Source organism: Heteronotia binoei, chromosome 9 (assembly GCF_032191835.1).
Source record: "Heteronotia binoei isolate CCM8104 ecotype False Entrance Well chromosome 9, APGP_CSIRO_Hbin_v1, whole genome shotgun sequence".
In the NCBI taxonomy this organism is placed as follows: domain Eukaryota; kingdom Metazoa; phylum Chordata; class Lepidosauria; order Squamata; family Gekkonidae; genus Heteronotia; species Heteronotia binoei.
In genome coordinates this window covers 124,326,102-124,346,724 of record NC_083231.1, presented here as the reverse complement: position 1 = coordinate 124,346,724, position 20,623 = coordinate 124,326,102, and the positions used below count along the sequence as shown (strand labels likewise).

The 20,623-nt window shown below is 52.0% G+C and overlaps 1 protein-coding gene across 1 annotated transcript in view; it reads right to left on the bottom strand.

Annotated features, from left to right (window-relative positions):
* The window catches only part of DYSF (dysferlin), a 301,818-nt gene that overhangs the window by 237,455 nt on the left and 43,740 nt on the right, over positions 1-20,623 (bottom strand). Inside the window, exons 5-11 of the mRNA XM_060247222.1 lie at positions 17,571-17,685; positions 15,738-15,925; positions 14,910-15,038; positions 12,394-12,456; positions 6,544-6,594; positions 3,904-3,934; positions 2,483-2,598 (exon numbers count right to left, since the gene is read on the bottom strand). Of these exons, the coding sequence (XP_060103205.1) occupies positions 2,483-2,598; positions 3,904-3,934; positions 6,544-6,594; positions 12,394-12,456; positions 14,910-15,038; positions 15,738-15,925; positions 17,571-17,685 (693 nt within the window). The remainder of the gene's footprint in view (positions 1-2,482; positions 2,599-3,903; positions 3,935-6,543; positions 6,595-12,393; positions 12,457-14,909; positions 15,039-15,737; positions 15,926-17,570; positions 17,686-20,623) is intronic.

Below are 20,623 nucleotides of genomic sequence, written 5' to 3'. Positions count from 1 at the left end.
CAGGCAAGAGGACGGTGATGCTGGAACCAAAAATCCTAAATTTAAATGCATGCCATTTGGGTCTGCACTGTATAACAGTGCGACTGAATAAAATCTTGGCATTGGGATAGAAAGCGCAATGAAAATTTCAACCCGGGGTGTGGAAACAATGAAAAACTCCATGATGGAGAGGAATAGCAAAGGAATTGAAAACAAAACAGTTGATATTGTAATGCCCCATAGATTTGTGATGCAGCCTCATTTGGAACACTGTGCACAATTCTGGTCACCTTATCTCCAAAAGGACATTGCAGAGGTGGAAAAAGTGCACAGGAGGGAAATCAAGGTGTTGTGGGGGTTGAAGCACCTTCCCTAGGAGTAAAAGCTGGAGGATCTAGGACTTTTCAGATCAGAAAAGAGAAGACTAAGGGGGCACGATAGAAGGTTTATAAAATTATGCATGGGATGCAGAGAGTTGACAAAGAGAAATTTCCCTCCCACTCTCAAAATATTAGAACTTGAGGGCCTCCAGTGAAGTCAGCCTCTGAATCCTAGAGCCAGGAGGCAACATCAACGGAAGGCCTCAGCTTCTCTGCCCTGTTGTTGGCCCTCCAGAAGAACTGGTTGGCCCCTGTGTGAGACAGGAGGCTGGACTAGAGGGACCCTCCCTGGTCTGACCCAGCAGGGCTCTTCTGAAGTTCTTCTCAGGGGAAGGCCTCAGCCTCTCTGCCCTATTGTTGACCCTCCAGAGGAACTGGCTGGCCACTGTGTGAGACAGGAGGCTGGACTACATGAACCCTCACTGGTCTGATCTAGCAGGGCTCTTCACATGTTCTTCTCAGGGGAAGGCCTCGGCCTCTCTGCCCTGTTGCTGGCCCTTCAGAGGACCTGGTTGGCCTCTGCTTGAGACAGGAGGCTGGACTAGATGGACCCTCACTGGTCTGACCCAGCAGGGCTCTTCTCATGTTCTTCTCAGGGGAAGGCCTCGGCCTCTCTGCCCTGTTGTTGGCCCTCCAGAGGAACTCGTCGGCCTCTGAGACAGGAGGCTGGACGAGATGAACCCTCCCTGGTCTGACCCTGCAGGGCTCTTCTTATGTTCTTCTCAGGGGAAGGCCTCGGCGTCTCTGCTCTGTTGTTGGCCCTCCAGAGGAACTCGTCGGCCTCTGAGACAGGAGGCTGGACTAGATGGACCCTCCCTGGTCTGACCCTGCAGGGCTCTTCTTATGTTCTTCTCAGGGGAAGGCCTCGGCCTCTCTGCTCTGTTGTTGGCCCTCCAGAGGAACTCGTCGGCCTCTGAGACAGGAGGCTGGACTAGATGGACCCTCCCTGGTCTGACCCTGCAGGACTCTTCTTATGTTCTTCTCAGGGGAAGGCCTCGGCCTCTCTGCCCTGTTGTTGGCCCTCCAGAGGAACTGGCTGGCCCCTGTGTGAGAGAGCAGGCTGGACTAGATGGACCCTCCCTGGTCTGATCCACTAAGGCTCTTCTGATGCTTTTATGAAGGCCTATCGTCTCACATAGGGGCCAGCCAGTTCCTCTGGAGAGCCAACAACAGGGTAGAGAGGCCAAGGCCTTCCCCTGAGGCTGCCTCCTGGTTCTGGGATTCAGAAGTTGACTGCCTCTGAATGTGGAACTTCTCTCTCTCTCTCTGTTTTGGCCTTCTAGAATTTATCCCATCAGATTTTTTCCTCTGAAGGTTAAATGACTTTGCCCCATCCTGGTCAAGGTAGAAAAGAGCCGAGAGGCTGGAGGTGACCCAGGCGCCTTTCCTAGGGTTGCCAAGTCCAATCCCAGAAATATCTGGGGACTTTGGGGGTGGAGCCAGGAGACTTTGGGGGTGGAGCCAGGAGACACTGAGGTGGAGCTAGGGGGGGAAACGGCACCGGGGAGCGTGGTGAGCCGCCCCGTCTCGGAGCGGGCAACGCCGCTGTGCAGCTGCCGCCTCTTCTCCGCTCGCTGTGGCTGCTCCTCCGAGATGGGCTCAGGCTGAGCCCATCTCGGAGGAGCAGCTGCAGTGGGGCGGTGGGGGGCAGCAGTGGCGCGGCGGCCTCGCCCACTCCGCTCCGCCTCTGGGGTGGAATCGGGGGGGGGGGGGTGGAGGCGGGCCGGGGGCGTGGCGAGCCGCGAGTCCGGGTCCTAGAAGGGCCCGGATTTGCGGCTCACCATGCTCCTGGCCTGCCTCTGCCCTCCCCTTCTCTGGTTTTGCCTGCGCTGCTGCCGCCTCTTGGCTGCTCCTCCGAGATGGGCTCAGCCTGGGCCCATCTCAGAGGAGCAGCTGCAGTGGGCGGGGAGGGGGCGGCAGTGGCGCGGCGGCCTCGCCCACTCCGGGATGGGGCGGCTCGCCATGCTCCTTGGCGCCGTTTCCCCCCTCCCCCACTTCCGTTTTTTTGGGGAGCGGGGGAAGAGGCTGGAAATCCTGGGGTCCCCCGCCAGGGGGGGAGGGTTGGGAAGCCTAGCCTTTCCTCCGGCCCTGACCCACCCCCATCTCTGAAGCCCCATACTCACCAGCACCTCATCCCCAGGCCCCAGGACGTACAGGCTGACCTTCAAGTAGCCTTTGGCCCCTGCCGAGAAATCTTCCGGGTCAGAAAGCAGCAGCCACTTTCGGAGGAAGCAGTGCTCTGGAAGGATCATTCAAAGCAGATGCATGCAGAAAATCACATTTGCGTCGAATAGCTCAACTGCCCAGTTGGAGCAGCCCGTGCCATCCCAAGCAGAATGCGGGAGCGGAAACCAAGCTGCACTCACACATCTGGGGGGACCCAGCATGGGGCAGAAGGGTGCCAGCCAATCCCCCCTCTGAGCTGTGAGCAAAAATTCTTCTCCATGAGCTGCTGGCATGAAAGTTGTGAGCCTCTGCAGAAATGAGTTAGCTCTGGGGCCATCCTTCCTGAGCTAAGACAAAACTGTGAGAGCTGGAAGCTAAAAAGAATGGTGAGCTAGCTCACGCTAACTCAGCTTAGAGGGAACACAGGCGCCAGCCCAGTCAACCAGGGTGGGAAAATCCCAGAGATCTGGGGGCAGAGAGGGTAGGGTTTGGGGAAGGGAGGGGGTACGCCAAAAAGCCCACCCTCCAAGCAGCCATTTTTCCAGGGGAGCTGATCTTAATTGGCTGGAGGTCAGTTGTAATACCAGATCTCCAGGTCTCCCCTGAAGGTTGAAAACCCTACTTCTGCTATTGAGGTTACCTCAGTCTTTGAATCTAGATTCTGCCCCCTGCTCCCCCTCCCCCCTGGAAAAATTTCTCCCTGTGCATGGCTCTTCTTGCAGACTGTCCTTCAAGCACTACAACTTTCTAGCTGTTAATTTGAATGTCCTCCCTCCAGTTTGGTGTAGTGGTGAAGTGTGTGGACTCTTATCTGGGAGAACCGGGTTTGATTCCCCCCTCCTCCACTTGCAGCTGCTGGAATGGCCTTGGGTCAGCCATAACTCTCTTATCTGGGAGAACCGAGTTGGATTCCCCACTCCTCCACTTGCACCTGCTGGAATGGTCTTGGGTCAGCCAGAGGTTTCCTATCTGGGAGAACCGAGTTGGATTCCCCACTCCTCCACTTGCAGCTGCTGGAATGGCCTTGGGTTAGCCATAACTCTGGCAGAGGTTGTCCTTGAAAGGGCAGCTTCTGTCAGAACTCTCTCAGCCCCACCCACCTCACAGGATGTCTGTTGTGGAGGGAGAAGACAAAGGAGATTGTAAGCCACTCTGAGTCTCTGATTCAGAGAGAAGGGTGGCGTATAAATCTGCAATTCTTCTTCTTCTTCTTCTCCTCTCAATCTCGAAGTCTGCATTTCTCTCCTCCCCCTCCTTTTAAAATTCTCCATTTAAAAGGTTTGGAGATTTCTGCTTTTGACAAAAGCAGCAAAACACAACATCCCAGGACTTCCCCATGCTGAATCGCGCATCTTGTTCCCAAGATGATGGCACTCACTCGGTTCAGCGTAAATTGCCCCAACGTCCATCTGTAAATTCAATCACAAACAAAGAAGCACTTATGAAATCTTTCCCTGGGGGTTTCATAAATCTACAGAGATGTTCATCAACAGCCCCAACACCTCGGGTTGCCAACTCCAGACAGGGTAACAAGAGATTCCACTCCCACATCCAAAAGCCAATCAGCAGTGTACATCTGATATAACAAGATAAGAAGGCCAATCTCGACTCTTTACCTCTATTTAAAAAGCAAATAATCTAACTTTTCTGTGACTGTTTCAACTAAGACCATTTTCGCACACAGCTTACCACGCGGTCACGTTCCTGTTCTCTACCCAGCGTCTGTCGGATTTTCCATTATCTGCACCGGAGTTACAGGGAGTGCCGCGGCTTTTGAGCAGCAAACGTAAACTGGGTTTTAGCGGTTTACGTTTGCTACGCAAAAGCCGCAGCACTTCCTGTAACTTCGGCGCAGATAATGGAAAATGCGACGGACGCTGCAGAGAGAACAGGAATGTGACCCCGTGGTAAGCTGTGTGCGAAAACGGTCAAGGTGTCCGACATGAAAGTAACTTTGAGCAAACAGAGTTTATTGACAGTTGAAAAAGAGCTCAGGCACTCGGTTAGCTCACAAAATCAGCAATAAAGAGTGAGTGCTGTAATAGCCATAGCTACCCCACCCCTGGAAGGATTGTGCAGAAGACACCAGCAGCTGTGAGATGAAGCATCTACTGCTGGCAGAAGCCCAGAGAACATAAGAGAAGCCCTGTTGGATCAGGCCAGTGGCCCATCCAGTCCAACACTCTGTGTCACATAAGAACATAAGAGAAGCCCTGTTGGATCAGGCCAATGGCCCTTCCAGTCCAACACTCTGTGTCACATAAGAGCATAAAAGAAGCCCTATTGGATCAGGCCAGTGGCCCATCCAGTCCATCACTCTGTGTCACATAAGAACATAAGAGAAGCCCTGTTGGATCAGGCCAATGGCCCTTCCAGTCCAACACTCTGTGTCACATAAGAACATAAGAGAAGCCATGTTGGATCAGGCCAATGGCCCTTCCAGTCCAACACTCTGTGTCACATAAGAGCATAAAAGAAGCCCTATTGGATCAGGATGGAAAACCACCGCCTTCCCAAGATTGCCCTGTATGGCGAACTCTCCACCGGCCATCGAAATAGAGGGGCACCAAAGAAGAGGTACAAGGACTCCTTGAAGAAATCCCTTAGCACCTGTCACATCAACCATCACCAGTGGTCTGACCTAGCCTCAGATCGCAAAGCATGGAGGCACACCATCCACCAGGCTGTCTCTTCCTTTGAGAACACACGCATAGCTGGTCTTGAGGACAAAAGGAGATTGAGGAAGAATCGCACTGCTACAGGACCAACCCTAAATCAGACTTTTCCCTGCAGCCGCTGTGGCCGGACCTGCCTGTCCCACATTGGTCTTGTCAGCCACCAGCGAGCCTGCAGCAAACGTGGACTATTGCACCCTTCTTAAATCTTCGTTCGCGAAGCCAAGCCGAGAGATTGGATCAGGCCAGTGGCCCATCCAGTCCATCACTCTGTGTCACATAAGAACATAAGAGAAACCCTGTTGGATTAGGCCAATGGCCCTTCCAGTCCAACACTCTGTGTCACATAAGAACATAAGAGAAGCCATGTTGGATGAGGCCAATGGCCCATCCAGTCCAACATTCTGTGTCACATAAGAACATAAGAGAAGCCCTGTTGGATCAGGCTAGTGGCCCCTCCAGTCCAACACTCTGTGTCACATAAGAACATAAGAGAAGCCATGTTGGATGAGGCCAATGGCCCATCCAGTCCAACACTCTGTGTCACATAAGAACATAAGAGAAGCCCTGTTGGATCAGGCCAATGGCCCCTCCAGTCCAACATTCTGTGTCACAGAAGAACATAAGAGAAGCCCTGTTGGATCAGGCCAATGGCCCCTCCAGTCCAACACTCTGTGTCACATAAGAACATAAGAGAAGCCATGTTGGATCAGGCCAATGGCCCTTCCAGTCCAACACTCTGTGTCACATAAGAGCATAAAAGAAGCCCTGTTGGATCAGGCCAATGGCCCATCCAGTCCATCACTCTGTGACACACAGTGGCCAAAAAAGCCACCCTACCTGTCTTCAATGCAGGTGGGTGGTTTGCAGAGAAGTTGGGTTCTCTCCTTTCCTGCAGAGCTTTTTTGCAGGAGGCAGGATCTCTGCAGAAGCCTAAAGGTAAAGGTCGTCCCCTGTGCAAGCACCAGTCGTTTCTGACTCTGGGGTGACATCGCATCTCAACATTTTCACAGGAGACTTTTTATGGAGTGCTTTGCCATTGCCTTCCCCAGTCATCTACACTCCCCCCCCCCCCCGCAAGTTGGTTACTCATTTTACCAAACTCAGAAGAATGGAAAGCTGAGTCAACCTTGAGCCAGCTACCTGAACCCAGCTTCCACCGAGATCAGACTCATGTCGTGAGCAGAGGGGTCCGACTGCAGTACTGCAGCTTTACCACACTGCCTTGCAAACCAACTAAACATGGTGCCAACTGCGCTACACTGCTTTTTAACACTTCAAAGCCCCGCCAAAAATGTAGAGCCCTTTTCTTAATTATACAATGAAATGAAGGCCACCATTACCCGGAATTCCCCAATCACGGAGTCCGTGCGAAGAGAACGGGAATCGAAAACCTGAAACAGAGAACCAGAATTCAGTATAGCAACAGCTCTTGCGGTTTCTGTTCAATATGACAATCTTCCTTGTAGGGTGCGTCTCTTGGGGATTATGGATCTCTAGGCATCTGAGTTGGGCAACCTGATGAATACTGCCTTGGATCTCTCCCCGGGCCAGCTGAGCGGTAGCTGCATTCTAGCTACGGCAATAATTGACCAAGTGGAGGTCATGTTTCATCTGCTTCTGAACTCTGATGCCAAGCTTATCTGAGGGATGGCATCCTCCCAAACAACTGTGTTGTGACAGCACCGGCCTGCAAAATGACTTCAGATTGAACGTATCAAGGTGCCTTCTACTGAATCACACCCTCAGTCCATCAAAGTCAGTCTTGTCTACTCAGACTGGCAGCAGCTTTCCAGGCTGAGGTCTTTCCCATCACCTCCTGCCTGGTCCTTTCAACTGGAGATGCTGGGGATTGAACCTGGGACCTTCTGGGCTCTTCCACTGAGCCACGGCCCCTCCCCAATATACACATGAAGCAGTTTTATACTGAACATCAGTCTATCAAGGTCAGTATTGTCTACTCAGACTGGCAGCAGCTCTCCAGGGTCTCCAACAGAGGTCTTTCCAATCAACTGTTACGTGGTCCTTTTAACCTGGAGATGCCAGGGGTTGAACTTGGACCTTCGGCACACAAAGTTGAGACTCTTCTACTGTGCCACAGCCCCTCCCCGTATGCCAACTTGCAGTTCTGACCCTTAACACCAAGGTTTCCTCTCTCACACTCAGCACCTGATTTTGGAAATCAGGCATTCCATGCAATTAAAATATTGCAGGAAACAAACTGTCCAGTGTCTGGTGAATAAGCTACCTTACAAGGTTGTTGTTAGGGTAAAATAGAGGACAGGAGAATAATATAAGCCACTTTCGGTACCCACTGGGGAGAAAGGCAAGGTATAAATGAAGTACATTAAAATAATACAAGACTACATAACCCAATATGCAGTGCTCATCCGCCAAGCTGTGCAAACAGCTTTGCGCACTAAAATGTCTCTCTCTGGATGTTGGCAGTAAATATTACCCACCTTCAGTCCTGAGGTGTTCATGACAAAGGTGGGCGTATAGATGTTTGAAATTTTAAAAATACATTTTTTTTCTGGAGGAGCAAAATATTAATTAACAGAATCTACACGTGGTAGTATCTGACTGTCAGAAGAAGTTAGTAAATTTCGTATTAGCTTTGTTCACATATTGATCCAACCAAAAAAAAAGTCGTTTTGAATATTGATCTCATGTTTAAAATCTTTTAAGTTTCAACGTCAGCTTTTGTTGTGAAGCTGACTTCGGACATCATAGTAGCATTTTACGAGGTGAACATTCAGTGACTTCCGGGGGGGGGGGGTTTGCAGCAAAACTCCTTTGCATATTTGGCCACACCCACCTGATGTAGCCAATCCTCCAAGAGCTTACAGGGCTCTTCGCACAGGGCCTATTGTATGCTCTTGGAGGACTGGCTCCATCAGGGGGGTGTGGCCTAATAGCCAAAGGAGGTCCTGCTACACAAAAAGGCCTGGCTGACTTCTAAAATGTTTGGAGCAGCTTTGCAACTCGGTTTCCTCAACATGTGACTGCCAAAGATCTTAGCAAGACTGAACAGTCCAGGTGGGAACAATCTCCCCCCTCCCCTACCCTCCCCGCCCCCCTCAGCCCATATTTATTGACTGGCCTCATTTCTAACCCACGCTTCTCTCCAGTAAGGACTCAAAGTGGCTGACAACAAGAGCCGGTTTGGTGTAGTGGTGAAGTGCACGGACTCCTATCTGGAAGAACTGGGTTTGATTCCCCACTCCTCCACTTGCACCCGCTGGAATGGCCTTGGGTCAACCAGAGCTCTCTTTATCTGGGAGAACCGGGTTGGATTCCCCACTCCTCCACTTGCACCTGCTGGAATGGCCTTGGGTCAGCCAGAGCTCTCTTATCTGGGAGAACCGGGTTGGATTCCCCACTCCTCCACTTGCAGCTGCTGGAATGGCCTTGGGTCAGCCAGAGCTCTCTTATCTGGGAGAACCGGGTTGGATTCCCCACTCCTCCACTTGCAGCTGCTGGAATGGCCTTGGGTCAGCCAGAGCTCTCTTATCTGGGAGAACGGGTTTGATTCCCCACTCCTCCACTTGCACCTGCTGGAATGGCCTTGGGTCAGCCAGAGCTCTCTTATCTGGGAGAACCGGGTTGGATTCCCCACCCCTCCACTTGCAGCTGCTGGAATGGCCTTGGGTCAGCCAGAGCTCTCTTATCTGGGAGAACCGGGTTGGATTCCCCACTCCTCCACTTGCACCTGCTGGAATGGCCTTGGGTCAGCCAGAGCTCTCTTATCTGGGAGAACCGGGTTGGATTCCCCACTCCTCCACTTGCACCTGCTGGAATGGCCTTGGGTCAGCCAGAGCTCTCTTATCTAGGAGAACCGGGTTGGATTCCCCACTCCTCCACTTGCACCTGCTGGAATGGCCTTGGGTCAGCCAGAGCTCTCTTATCTGGGAGAACCGGGTTGGATTCCCCACTCCTCCACTTGCACCTGCTGGAATGGCCTTGGGTCAGCCAGAGCTCTCTTATCTGGGAGAACCGGGTTGGATTCCCCACTCCTCCACTTGCACCTGCTGGAATGGCCTTGGGTCAGCCAGAGCTCTCTTATCTAGGAGAACCGGGTTGGATTCCCCACTCCTCCACTTGCAATTGCTGGAATGGCCTTGGGTCAGCCAGAGCTCTCTTATCTGGGAGAACCGGGTTGGATTCCCCACTCCTCCACTTGCACCTGCTGGAATGGCCTTGGGTCAGCCAGAGCTCTCTTATCTGGGAGAACCGGGTTGGATTCCCCACTCCTCCACTTGCACCTGCTGGAATGGCCTTGGGTCAGCCAGAGCTCTCTTATCTGGGAGAACCGGGTTGGATTCCCCACTCCTCCACTTGCACCTGCTGGAATGGCCTTGGGTCAGCCAGAGCTCTCTTATCTGGGAGAACCGGGTTGGATTCCCCACTCCTCCACTTGCACCTGCTGGAATGGCCTTGGGTCAGCCAGAGCTCTCTTATCTGGGAGAACCGGGTTGGATTCCCCACTCCTCCACTTGCACCTGCTGGAATGGCCTTGGGTCAGCCAGAGCTCTCTTATCTAGGAGAACCGGGTTGGATTCCCCACTCCTCCACTTGCACCTGCTGGAATGGCCTTGGGTCAGCCAGAGCTCTCTTATCTAGGAGAACCGGGTTGGATTCCCCACTCCTCCACTTGCACCTGCTGGAATGGCCTTGGGTCAGCCAGAGCTCTCTTATCTGGGAGAACCGGGTTGGATTCCCCACTCCTCCACTTGCACCTGCTGGAATGGCCTTGGGTCAGCCAGAGCTCTCTTATCTAGGAGAACCGGGTTGGATTCCCCACTCCTCCACTTGCACCTGCTGGAATGGCCTTGGGTCAGCCAGAGCTCTCTTATCTGGGAGAACCGGGTTGGATTCCCCACTCCTCCACTTGCACCTGCTGGAATGGCCTTGGGTCAGCCAGAGCTCTCTTATCTGGGAGAACCGGGTTGGATTCCCCACTCCTCCACTTGCACCTGCTGGAATGGCCTTGGGTCAGCCAGAGCTCTCTTATCTGGGAGAACCGGGTTTGATTCCCCATTCCTCCACTTGCACCCGCTGGAATGGCCTTGGGTTAGCCAGAGCTTTCACAGAAGTTGTCCTTGAAAGGGCAGTTGCTGTGAGAGCTCTCTCAGCCCCATCCATCTCACAGGGTGTCTGTTGTGGGGGGAGAAGATATAGGAGATTGTAGGCTGCTCTGAGACTCTGAGATTTGGAGTGGAGGGCGGGATATCAATCCAATATCATCTTCTTCTCCTCCTCCTCTACTCAATTTTATCCTCACAGCTAACCTGTGAGGTAGGTTAGGTGAGTAATTAACTATCATACAGCCTTATGTGTAGATTAGCTGGGAGATCCTAAGATGGTTCGGCAGCTGCAAGTTCTAGATCTTCGTGTTACGCTAGTGGCAAGCTGGACTTGTCTTTAAGGCAAGAGATGTTTCAGAGGTGGTTTGCCATCGCCTGACTCTGCGTCACACCCCTGGTATTCCTTGGGAGTTCGCTCTTGGGAGAGCCAGTTTGGTGTAGTGGTTAAGTGTGAGGACTCTTATCTGGGAGAACCGGGTTTGATTCCTCACTCCTCCACTTGCACCTGCTGGAATGGCTTTGGGTCAGCCAGAGCTCTCTTATCTGGGAGAACCGGGTTGGATTCCCTGCTCCTCCACTTGCACCTGCTGGAATGGCCTTGGGTCAGCTAGAGCTCTCTTATCTGGGAGAACCGGGTTGGATTCCCCACTCCTCCACTTGCAGCTGCTGGAATGGCCTTGGGTCAGCTAGAGCTCTCTTATCTGGGAGAACCGGGTTGGATTCCCCACTCCTCCACTTGCACCTGCTGGAATGGCTTTGGGTCAGCCAGAGCTCTCTTATCTGGGAGAACCGGGTTTGATTCCCCACTCCTCCACTTACACCTGCTGGAATGGCCTTGGGTCAGCCAGAGCTCTCATCTGGGAGAACCGGGTTGGATTCCCCACTCCTCCACTTGCAGCTGCTGGAATGGCCTTGGGCCAGCCACAGCTCTCTTATCTGGGAGAACCGGGTTGGATTCCCCACTCCTCCACTTGCAGCTGCTGGAATGGCTTTGGGTCAGCCAGAGCTCTCTTATCTGGGAGAATCGGGTTGGATTCCCCACTCCTCCACTTGCAGCTGCTGGAATGGCCTTGGGTCAGCCACAGCTCTCTTATCTGGGAGAACCGGGTTGGATTCCCCACTCCTCCACTTGCAGCTGCTGGAATGGCTTTGGGTCAGCCAGAGCTCTCTTATCTGGGAGAATCGGGTTGGATTCCCCACTCCTCCACTTGCAGCTGCTGGAATGGCCTTGGGTCAGCCATAGCTCTCTTATCTGGGAGAACCAGGTTGGATTCCCCACTCCTCCACTTGCAACTGCTGGAATGGCCTTGGGCCAGCCATAGCTCTCTTATCTGGGAGAACCAGGTTGGATTCCCCACTCCTCCACTTGCAACTGCTGGAATGGCCTTGGGCCAGCCATAGCTCTCTTATCTGGGAGAATGGGGTTGGATTCCCCCACTCCTCCACTTGCACCTGCTAGCATGGCCATAGCTCTGGCAGAGGTTGTCCTTGAAAGGGCAGCTGCTGTGAGAGCCCTTTCAGCCTCATCCACCTCACAGGGTGTCTGTTGTGGAGGAGGAAGGTAAAGGAGATTGTGAGCCGCTCTGAGACTCTTCGGAGGGGAGGGCAGGATATAAATCCAATATCTTCATCTACCTCACAGGGTGTCTGTTGTGGAGGAGGAAGGGAAAGGAGATTGTGAGCTGCTCTGAGACTCTTTGGAGTGGAGGGTGGGATATAAATCCAATATCTTCATCTACCTCACAGGGTGTCTGTTGTGGGGGAGGAAGGTAAAGGAGATTGTGAGCCCCTCTGAGACTCTTCAGAATGGAGGGCGGGATATAAATCCAATATCATCATCTTCTTCTTCTTCCAATTAGTAGCCATGGGCAACCCTGCTTAGCTTCTGATGGGATTGAGGCCCAGGTCAGGGTGTAGGTGATGCTGAGAGGGGGTGCCTGGCTTAAAGACACCTGGCAAAGCTTCCATAAGCAGGGTGGGGATTTGGAACTGGGTCTTCCAGACAATCTCTCCACACCGCCACCCGGACTCTCATACGAGCCGCTCTCAGCTGAGCGCCATCCACCGAGGAACGCAGCAGACGCACACCCACCGCCCCAGACGTACCGTGATGAAAATGGGTTCATCAAACAACTCCATGGGGGACTCAAAGACATTGAAGAAAAAGGTCTGTGGAAGAGAAAAAGACACAAGGTGGCATCCAGGACACCAAGAAAAACACAGAAAAGGGATCTACGCCATCACCTAGCAATGCATTGCAATGACGCCGGCCTCTAAAGGATCTACAGGGGCCACCACCAAGAAGCTGCCTTCTATTGAATTAGACCCTCGGTCCATCAAGGTAGGTCTTGTCTGCTCAGACCAGCAGCGGCTCTCCTGGATCTCAGGCCGAGGTCTTTCACATCATGTCCTGCCTGGTCCTTCTCACTGGAGAGGCTGCTGGGGATTGAACCGGGGACCTTCTGCATGCCAAGCAGAGGCTCTTCCACTGAGCCACAGCCTCGTTCACCAAAAGCCACCCAAATGGAAAGGGTTATAGGGTGTTTCAGAAATATGGCCTCCACTCTATATCCCCTGAAGCCATATAATGCAGGGGTGGCCAACGGTAGCTCTCCAGATGTTTTTTGCCTACAACTCCCATCAGCCCCAGCCTGGGGCTGATGGGAGTTGTAGGCAAAAAACATCTGGAGAGCTACCGTTGGCCACCCCTGATATAATGCAATTCATTTCAATTCAATTTTGGACCTTTAAGGGCATCACAAAAGATACATAGAAAGATTTAAATAGGCAAGGCAGGGAGAATATGCGAAATTGAACTTGGACACCCCCACATGAGTCTGTATTTAACAACAAGATAAAGGCTGTCCCCTGTGCAAGCACCAGTCGTTTCCGACTCTGGGGTGACGTTGCTTTCACAACGTTTTCATGGCAGACTTTTAACGGGGTGGTTTGCCATTGCCTTCCCCAGTCATCTACACTTCTCCCCAGCAAGCTGGGGACTCCTTTGACCGACCTCAGAAGGATGGAAGTCAACCTGGAGCCGGCTACCTGAACCAGCTTCCACCGGGATCGAACTCAGGTCATGAGCAGAGGGCTCCGGCTGCAGTACTGCAGCTTTACCACTCTGTGCCACGGGGCTCATCACCCCTGACCTAGCCTGTATTTAACATATGCGAAAGTAAAATTCTGGTGTAATTTGTATACTACAGCTTTCCATGGTTTTCTCCTTTGGATAGTGACCTCCACATCTCACCTGAAGTTCTCCTGTCCTTACAACTGATCTTCAACCCTCCCTGGAGGAACTGGCTGCTTTGGAGGATGGCCTGTATGACATTATACCCCAATGAGGCCTCTCCCTTCTCCAAACCCCGCTCTCTCAGGCTCCACCCCCAAACGACCAAGTATTCCCCATAGCAAAGCTGGCCGTTGCCGAAACAGATGCAGAATTCTGGACCTGGGAGACCTGTATTCGGCCTCATGCGGAAGACAGACCTGTGCCCAACTACATGCAGTGGCAGGACTGAATGAAGCCGTCTTTCTGGGCCTCTCCACCTCTGCCTGGAGCACTTTCCCTATGAAGAAAGGTTGAAACGCTTGGGGCTCTTTAGCTTGGAGAAACGTCGACTGCGGGGTGACATGATAGAGGTTTACAAGATAATGCATGGGATGGAGAAAGTAGAGAAAGAAAAACTTTTCTCCCTTTCTCACAATACAAGAACTCGTGGGCATTTGATAAAATTGCTGAGCAGACAGGTTAAAATGGATAAAAGGAAGTCCTTCTTCACCCAAAGGGTGATTAACATGTGGAATTCACTGCCACAGGAGGTGATGGCGGCCACAAGCATAGCCACCTTCAAGAGGGGTTTAGATAAAAATATGGAGCACAGGTCCATCAGTGGCTATTAGCCACAGTGTGTGTGTATATATAAGATGTTTTGCCACTGTGTGACACAGAGTGTTGGACTGGATGGGCCGTTGGTCTGATCCAACATGGCTTCTCTTATGTTCTTATGTGACACAGAGTGTTGGACTGGATGGGCCATTGGCCTGATCCAACAAGGCTTCTCTTATGTTCTTATGTGACACAGAGTGTTGGACTGGATGGGCCACTGGCCTGATCCAACAAGGCTTCTCTTATGTTCTTATGTGACACAGAGTGTTGGACTGGATGGGCCATTGGCCTGATCCAACAAGGCTTCTCTTATGTTCTTATGTGACACAGAGTGTTGGACTGGATGGGCCACTGGCCTGATCCAACAAGGCTTCTCTTATGTTCTTATGTGACACAGAGTGTTGGACTGGATGGGCCACTGGCGTGACCCAACAGGGCTTCTCTTATGTTATTATGTGACACAGAGTGTTGGACTGGATGGGCCATTGGCCTGATCCAACAAGGCTTCTCTTATGTTCTTATGTGACACAGAGTGTTGGACTGGATGGGCCACTGGCCTGATCCAACAAGGCTTCTCTTATGTTCTTATGTGACACAGAGTGTTGGACTGGAGGGGCCACTGGCCTGGTCCAACAGGGCTTCTCTTATGTTCTTATGTGACACAGAGTGTTGGACTGGATGGGCCACTGGCCTGATCCAACAGGGCTTCTCTTATGTTCTTATGCCTCACCTCGTCAAAAAGCGGGCCATTCCCTTTCCGAATTCTGGTTCTCTTGGTCTGTCCGGCAGCCGTGACCTTCACCACGGGCTTGATATTGATACCGGGGAGCTGCCGCCCTTCGATGATTCGCACCCTGATCTAGAAGAGCACGGAAAAGGGAAACAGGTCGTCGTCCAATTTCCAGGCATCTGCAAGCCAACCTCCACCAAAGCTACCCCCAGGCCCCAAAGGCCCATGCAGAAAGTATCAGGGCAGCTTCAAACCACTGGAGACACTTGGAAGTAGGTTTCCAATCCCCAGGTCCCAGCGGGGGATCTCCTGGCTTTACAGGTTTCCCCCCCCCCCCGCCCCCAGCCAGCTAGCCCCACCCCTACAAGCCCCACAGCTCTAAATCTCCGGCAGTTTTAGGGAATGGGGAATTGATCTTCTCACACAAAAGGAAATTCCTGATATTATTTCAGTTTTGCATCTTTGGTGACAATATTATGATTTTATTGATGATTTATGTATTTATTTTTATTTATTTAATTTATATCACTATTATATCGCTATTAATTGTACGACTATTATTGTGTATAAATCTTGACCGTCCTTGTGTTCAAGTTTACGTGACTATGTTTTTAAGACTAATGTTTGATATTTTGGTCTGATTATAAATTTGCTGTTTTGTATAAGCAATTCAAAATTTAATAAAATATATTTGAAAAAATAAAATAAAATCCCTGCCCCCAAAGCCAGGAAGTCAGGCCAGACTAGAAGAAGGTGGCTTTCTGGCAGGTTCCGACAGCAAGGGCGTGGTCGCTTCCACTCCCCAAGCCGGCCACGATTGCTGATCACCTGGAAGTCCTGAGGTTTGTTGGAGAGCAGCTTTTTGGAAGTGCTTTTTCTCCTCTTGGTCCCATGAACTGGGTGCAGAGGAGGCTTCTTGGGGAGGGAGGGCTGCTCTGGCGCTGCAGGCCCCAAAGAAGGCTCCGCTTCATCTCCTGTCCCCAGCTGGTCTTCCCCCTCCTCCTCCCCGGCTGTGTCTGGAACACAAGAAAAAGAAACTGTTAAATACTGGATTCAATGCATGGATGTTTAAAACGGGAACATGCTTTATTACTAACTCTGGAGCAAGACAAAACGGCAGGGACACGACCCCGCTTATATGCATGCAAAGAGCCACCACCAAGTAAGGCTGCCAAAACCCTGGTCCGGGCGGGAGGTTCCCAAACTGCCAGCCCACACTGGGTCGACGGGAAATTTCCCCCAACGTCACCGGTGTGATGATGTCACCCGCGAGTGACGTCATTGCGCCGGCAACTTTGTGTGCCAGTCGCCCTAGGTATGTCCAGGAAAACTCGATGGTTTTCCCGGACGCTCTAGCAATTTGGGAGGGAAAACTCTATGGTACAACAGGATGATGTCACTCGCCAGAGGCTGGGGGGGCTTGGCAAACCTACTCCCCCCCCCCAGATCCCCATGTCAAAACACGGCAGTCAAGCTCCGTGCCAGAGCTGCTGATTGGTCCCTTATTAGAGTCCAGATCTCCGAGAGTCTCTAGCATTCCCACAGTTGCCCAGGAGTGCAAAAGCTGCCCGTCAAACATAAAGTCCAGTACATAACAGAAACACATCCTTATGTCAGGCTGACCAAACAAGGAACGGCCCTTTGTCACGGGCTGGGGCCAGGCCACGTGAAGTCCAGGGGCAGTCCAAGGTCTGTAGCTGGTGAGCAAAGAGGGTTCAAAGCGCCAAAACCAAATCACAGTCCAGGTATTGCAGGTCAGAGGTTCAGAAGCCGAAGTCAGGGGGTCCAGAAGTCAATGCCAGAGTCAGGGGGTCCAGAAGCCGTAGTGGATGCTAGAACGTCAAGTAAGTGACTAGTTGCTTCCACAAAGCCTTCTCCCAAAGCCCACAGCTATATAGCCCTCTGCTGTCTGTTGCCCATTTGGGCTAATTGCTGACTCAGAGGGCGGCCAGGATCCTGCTGGGACTCAAGCACCCTCACTCCTAGAAGGGCCAGGATCCTTTTAGAACTCAGGGCTCAGGGAGCGTCTTGCTCGTGAGTGTGCCGCCCTCCTCCGATCCCTGAGATCCTGACGAAGGCGGTCACGCACACGAGCCACCCGAGAGGGCAAGGCAGGGGGGCTTGGATCTTCTCCAGCAGGAGGCAGGGGCACTGGTGGCAGGGGCACAGTTTCTTCTGCAGGCTCAGCTTCTTCTGCAGGGTCCCCAGCACCCATGACACTCTTGTGGAGGATGCAGAATAGATTGCCAACCTCCAGGTGGAGCCTGGAGATCTCCAAGTATTACAGTTGCCTCCACCCCCAAACTCGACAGGTATTTCTTGTGTTTGACCTGGCAACCCTACTCCTGGGAGAGGCATTTTGCGGTTGTGCCCACCACCACTGTGTGTCCAAATTCCAAATGTGCCCAAAGACTCAGAAAGCTGGGGCTCCCCTTGACTCTTGCTCTATGGCCCTGTACCCTGCTGTACCCCCTCCCTGAGCCATGCCCTTACCCAGCCGCCACCCACAAAATCTCCCGGTATTTCCACAGCAACTCTGTGCCGAATCCTCCACCTGGGATGGGATCCAATCCACCACCTGGGACCCAGTGCAAAAGATGGCAACTGGGACTACCACACGGGGGAAGGCAGTGTAAAAGGTAAGGGAAAGATCCCACTCACCTGTGACAGTGTCCAGCTCCACAGGAGTTGGGTTTGGCTCAAACGGGGCAGGTGGGGGGAAGAAAGGAGCTGCCCCGGGGGGAGGTGTGTAGGACACTTGGAGGATGAGGGAGGCCTGAGAAAGAGAGAGAAGAAGAACATAAGAACCTAAGAGAAGCCCTGTTGGATCAGGCCAATGGCCCTTCCAGTCCAACACTCTGTGACACATAAGAACATAAGAGAAGCCCTGCTGGATCAGGCCAGTGGCCCATCCAGTCCAACACTCTGTGTCACATAAGAACATCAGAGAAGCCCTGTTGGATCAGGCCAATAGCCCATCCAGTCCAACACTCTGTGTCACGTAAGAACATAAGAGAAGCCCTGTTGGATCAGGCCAATAGCCCATCCAGTCCAACACTCTGTGTCACATAAGAACATAAGAGAAGCCCTGTTGGATCAGGCCAATAGCCCATCCAGTCAAACACTCTGTGTCACATAAGAACATAAGAGAAGCCCTGTTGGATCAGGCCAATGGCCCATCCGGTCCAACACTCTGTGTCACATAAGAACATAAGAGAAGCCCTGTTGGATCAGGCCAATGGCCCTTCCAGTCCAACACTCTGTGACACATAAGAACATAAGAGAAGCCCTGTTGGATCAGGCCAATGGCCCATCCAGTCCAACATTCTGTGTCACATAAGAACCTAAGAGAAGCCCTGCTGGATCAGGCCAATGGCCCTTCCAGTCCAACACTCTGTGTCACATAAGAACCTAAGAGGAGCCCTGTTGGATCAGGCCAGTGGCCCTTCCAGTCCAACACTCTGTGTCACATAAGAACATAAGAGAAGCCATGTTGGATCAGGCCAGTGGCCCATCCAGTCCAACACTCTGTGTCACATAAGAACATAAGAAAAGCCCTGTTGGATCAGGCCAGTGGCCCCTCCAGTCCAACACTCTGTGTCACATAAGAACATAAGAGAAGCCATGTTGGATCAGGCCAATGGGCCCTCCAGTCCAACACTCTGTGTCACATAAGAACATAAGAGAAGCCATGTTGGATCAGGCCAGTGGCCCCTCCAGTCCAACACTCTGTGTCACATAAGAACATAAGAGAAGCCATGCTGGATCAGGCCAATGGCCCCTCCAGTCCAACACTCTGTGTCACCTAAGAACATAAGAGAAGCCATGTTGGATCAGGCCAGTGGCCCCTCCAGTCCAACACTCTGTGTCACATAAGAACATAAGAGAAGCCATGTTGGATCAGGCCAGTGGCCCATCCAGTCCGACACTCTGTGTCACATAAGAACATAAGAGAAGCCCTGTTGGATCAGGCCAATGGTCCATCCAGTCCAACACTCTGTCACATAAGAACATAAGAGAAGCCATGTTGGATCAGGCCAATGGCCCTTCCAGTCCAACACTCTGTGTCACTCAGTGGCCAAAAAAAACCAGGTGCCATCAGGAGGTCCATCAGTGGGGCCAGCACACTAGAAGCCTTCCCACTGTGCCCCCCCCCCAAGCATCAAGAATATGAGCATCACTGCCCCAGTCATAAGAACATAAGAGAAGCCATGTTGGATCAGGCCAGTGGCCCATCCAGTCCAACACTCTGTGTCACGTAAGAACCTAAGAGAAGCCACGTTGGATCAGGCCAATGGCCCTTCCAGTCCAACACACCATGTCACATAAGAACATAAAAGAAGCCATGTTGGATCAGGCCAATGGCCCATCCAGCCCCACACTCTGCGTCACACAGTGTCCAAAAAACCCAGGTGCCATCAGGAGGTCCATCAGTGGGGCCAGCACACTAGAAGCCCCCCGCCCACTGTGCCCCTCCACAAGCACCAAGAATACAGAGCATCACTGCCCCAGACAGAGAGTTCCATCTATACCCTGTGGCTAATAGCCCCTGATGGACCTCTGCTCCATATGTTGATCCAATCCCCTCTTGAAGCTGCCTATAAGAACATAAGAGAAGTCATGTTGGATCAGGCCAATGGCCCATCCAGTCCAACAGTGGCCAAAAAACCCTCAGGTGCCATTAGGAGGTCCACCAGTGTGGCTAGGACACGAGAAGCCCTTCCTCTATGCCCCCCACAAACGCCAAGAATACAGAGCACCACTGTCCCAGACAGAGAGTTCCAACAACAGAAGCTGTAAGGAAGGGCGCATGGAGGGAGTACCTTGGCTCTCCCACAGCTAATAGCCATTCCTTGATAGAACAGAGTTCGAGTCCAATCAGACACTTTTGCGACCAACAAAGTTTTATTCAAGGTATGAGCTTCTGCGTGCAAGCACACACTACCTCAGATAAAATGGAATGAAAATAGAAATAACAGCCCATCATATAGAGGATGGACTTCATTCCTCTGTTTCTGAAGAAGTGCGCTGGCACATGAAAGCTTTTCACCAGAATGAAACTTGGCTGGTCTTAAAGGTGCCTGACGGACTCAAACTTTGCTCTGCTGCTTCAGAACAACACGGCTGCCCACCTGGATCGAACATTCCTCGGTGCAGGACACCAACAAGGCCAGGACACCAGAAGTTCCTCCCCGTCCACTCAAGGTCCTCCACCTCACTGGCTCTCACACTTCCAAATCAACCGAAGGATCAAGCGCATTATGGGAATATAACACGATGCCACATGTTGGATTGAGTCCCAGTTTCTATTCTGTTTGCAGGTGATTCCAGAAAAGGAGGCATCTGAGCGAAACAGACCTACTGCAGAAGCTGCCTTGCCTGTCTTACCAGCGACGGACTTCATTTACTGGCAGGAAAAAGAACCTGTAATTTACATATGCAACACTAGGTGGGAGTATTTGATCACACATACTGAAGTTGGGAAGTTCAGCCAGACACAATTCATAACTCAATTCGATTCTTGGTTTTCTTTCCTGGAGCCTGCTGGTTTGTATTCCAGAGTCTACTCCTTTTCTTATGCAGATTTTGGATGTGGTCTTGGAGCATAATTATTTTAGGTTTAAAGCGGATTTTTTTGTGTGTGCAAATTTGTGGGGTCTCAATGGGTAGCCCTTTGCTCCGTCTATCGCCAATATTTTTATGAAGGCATTTGA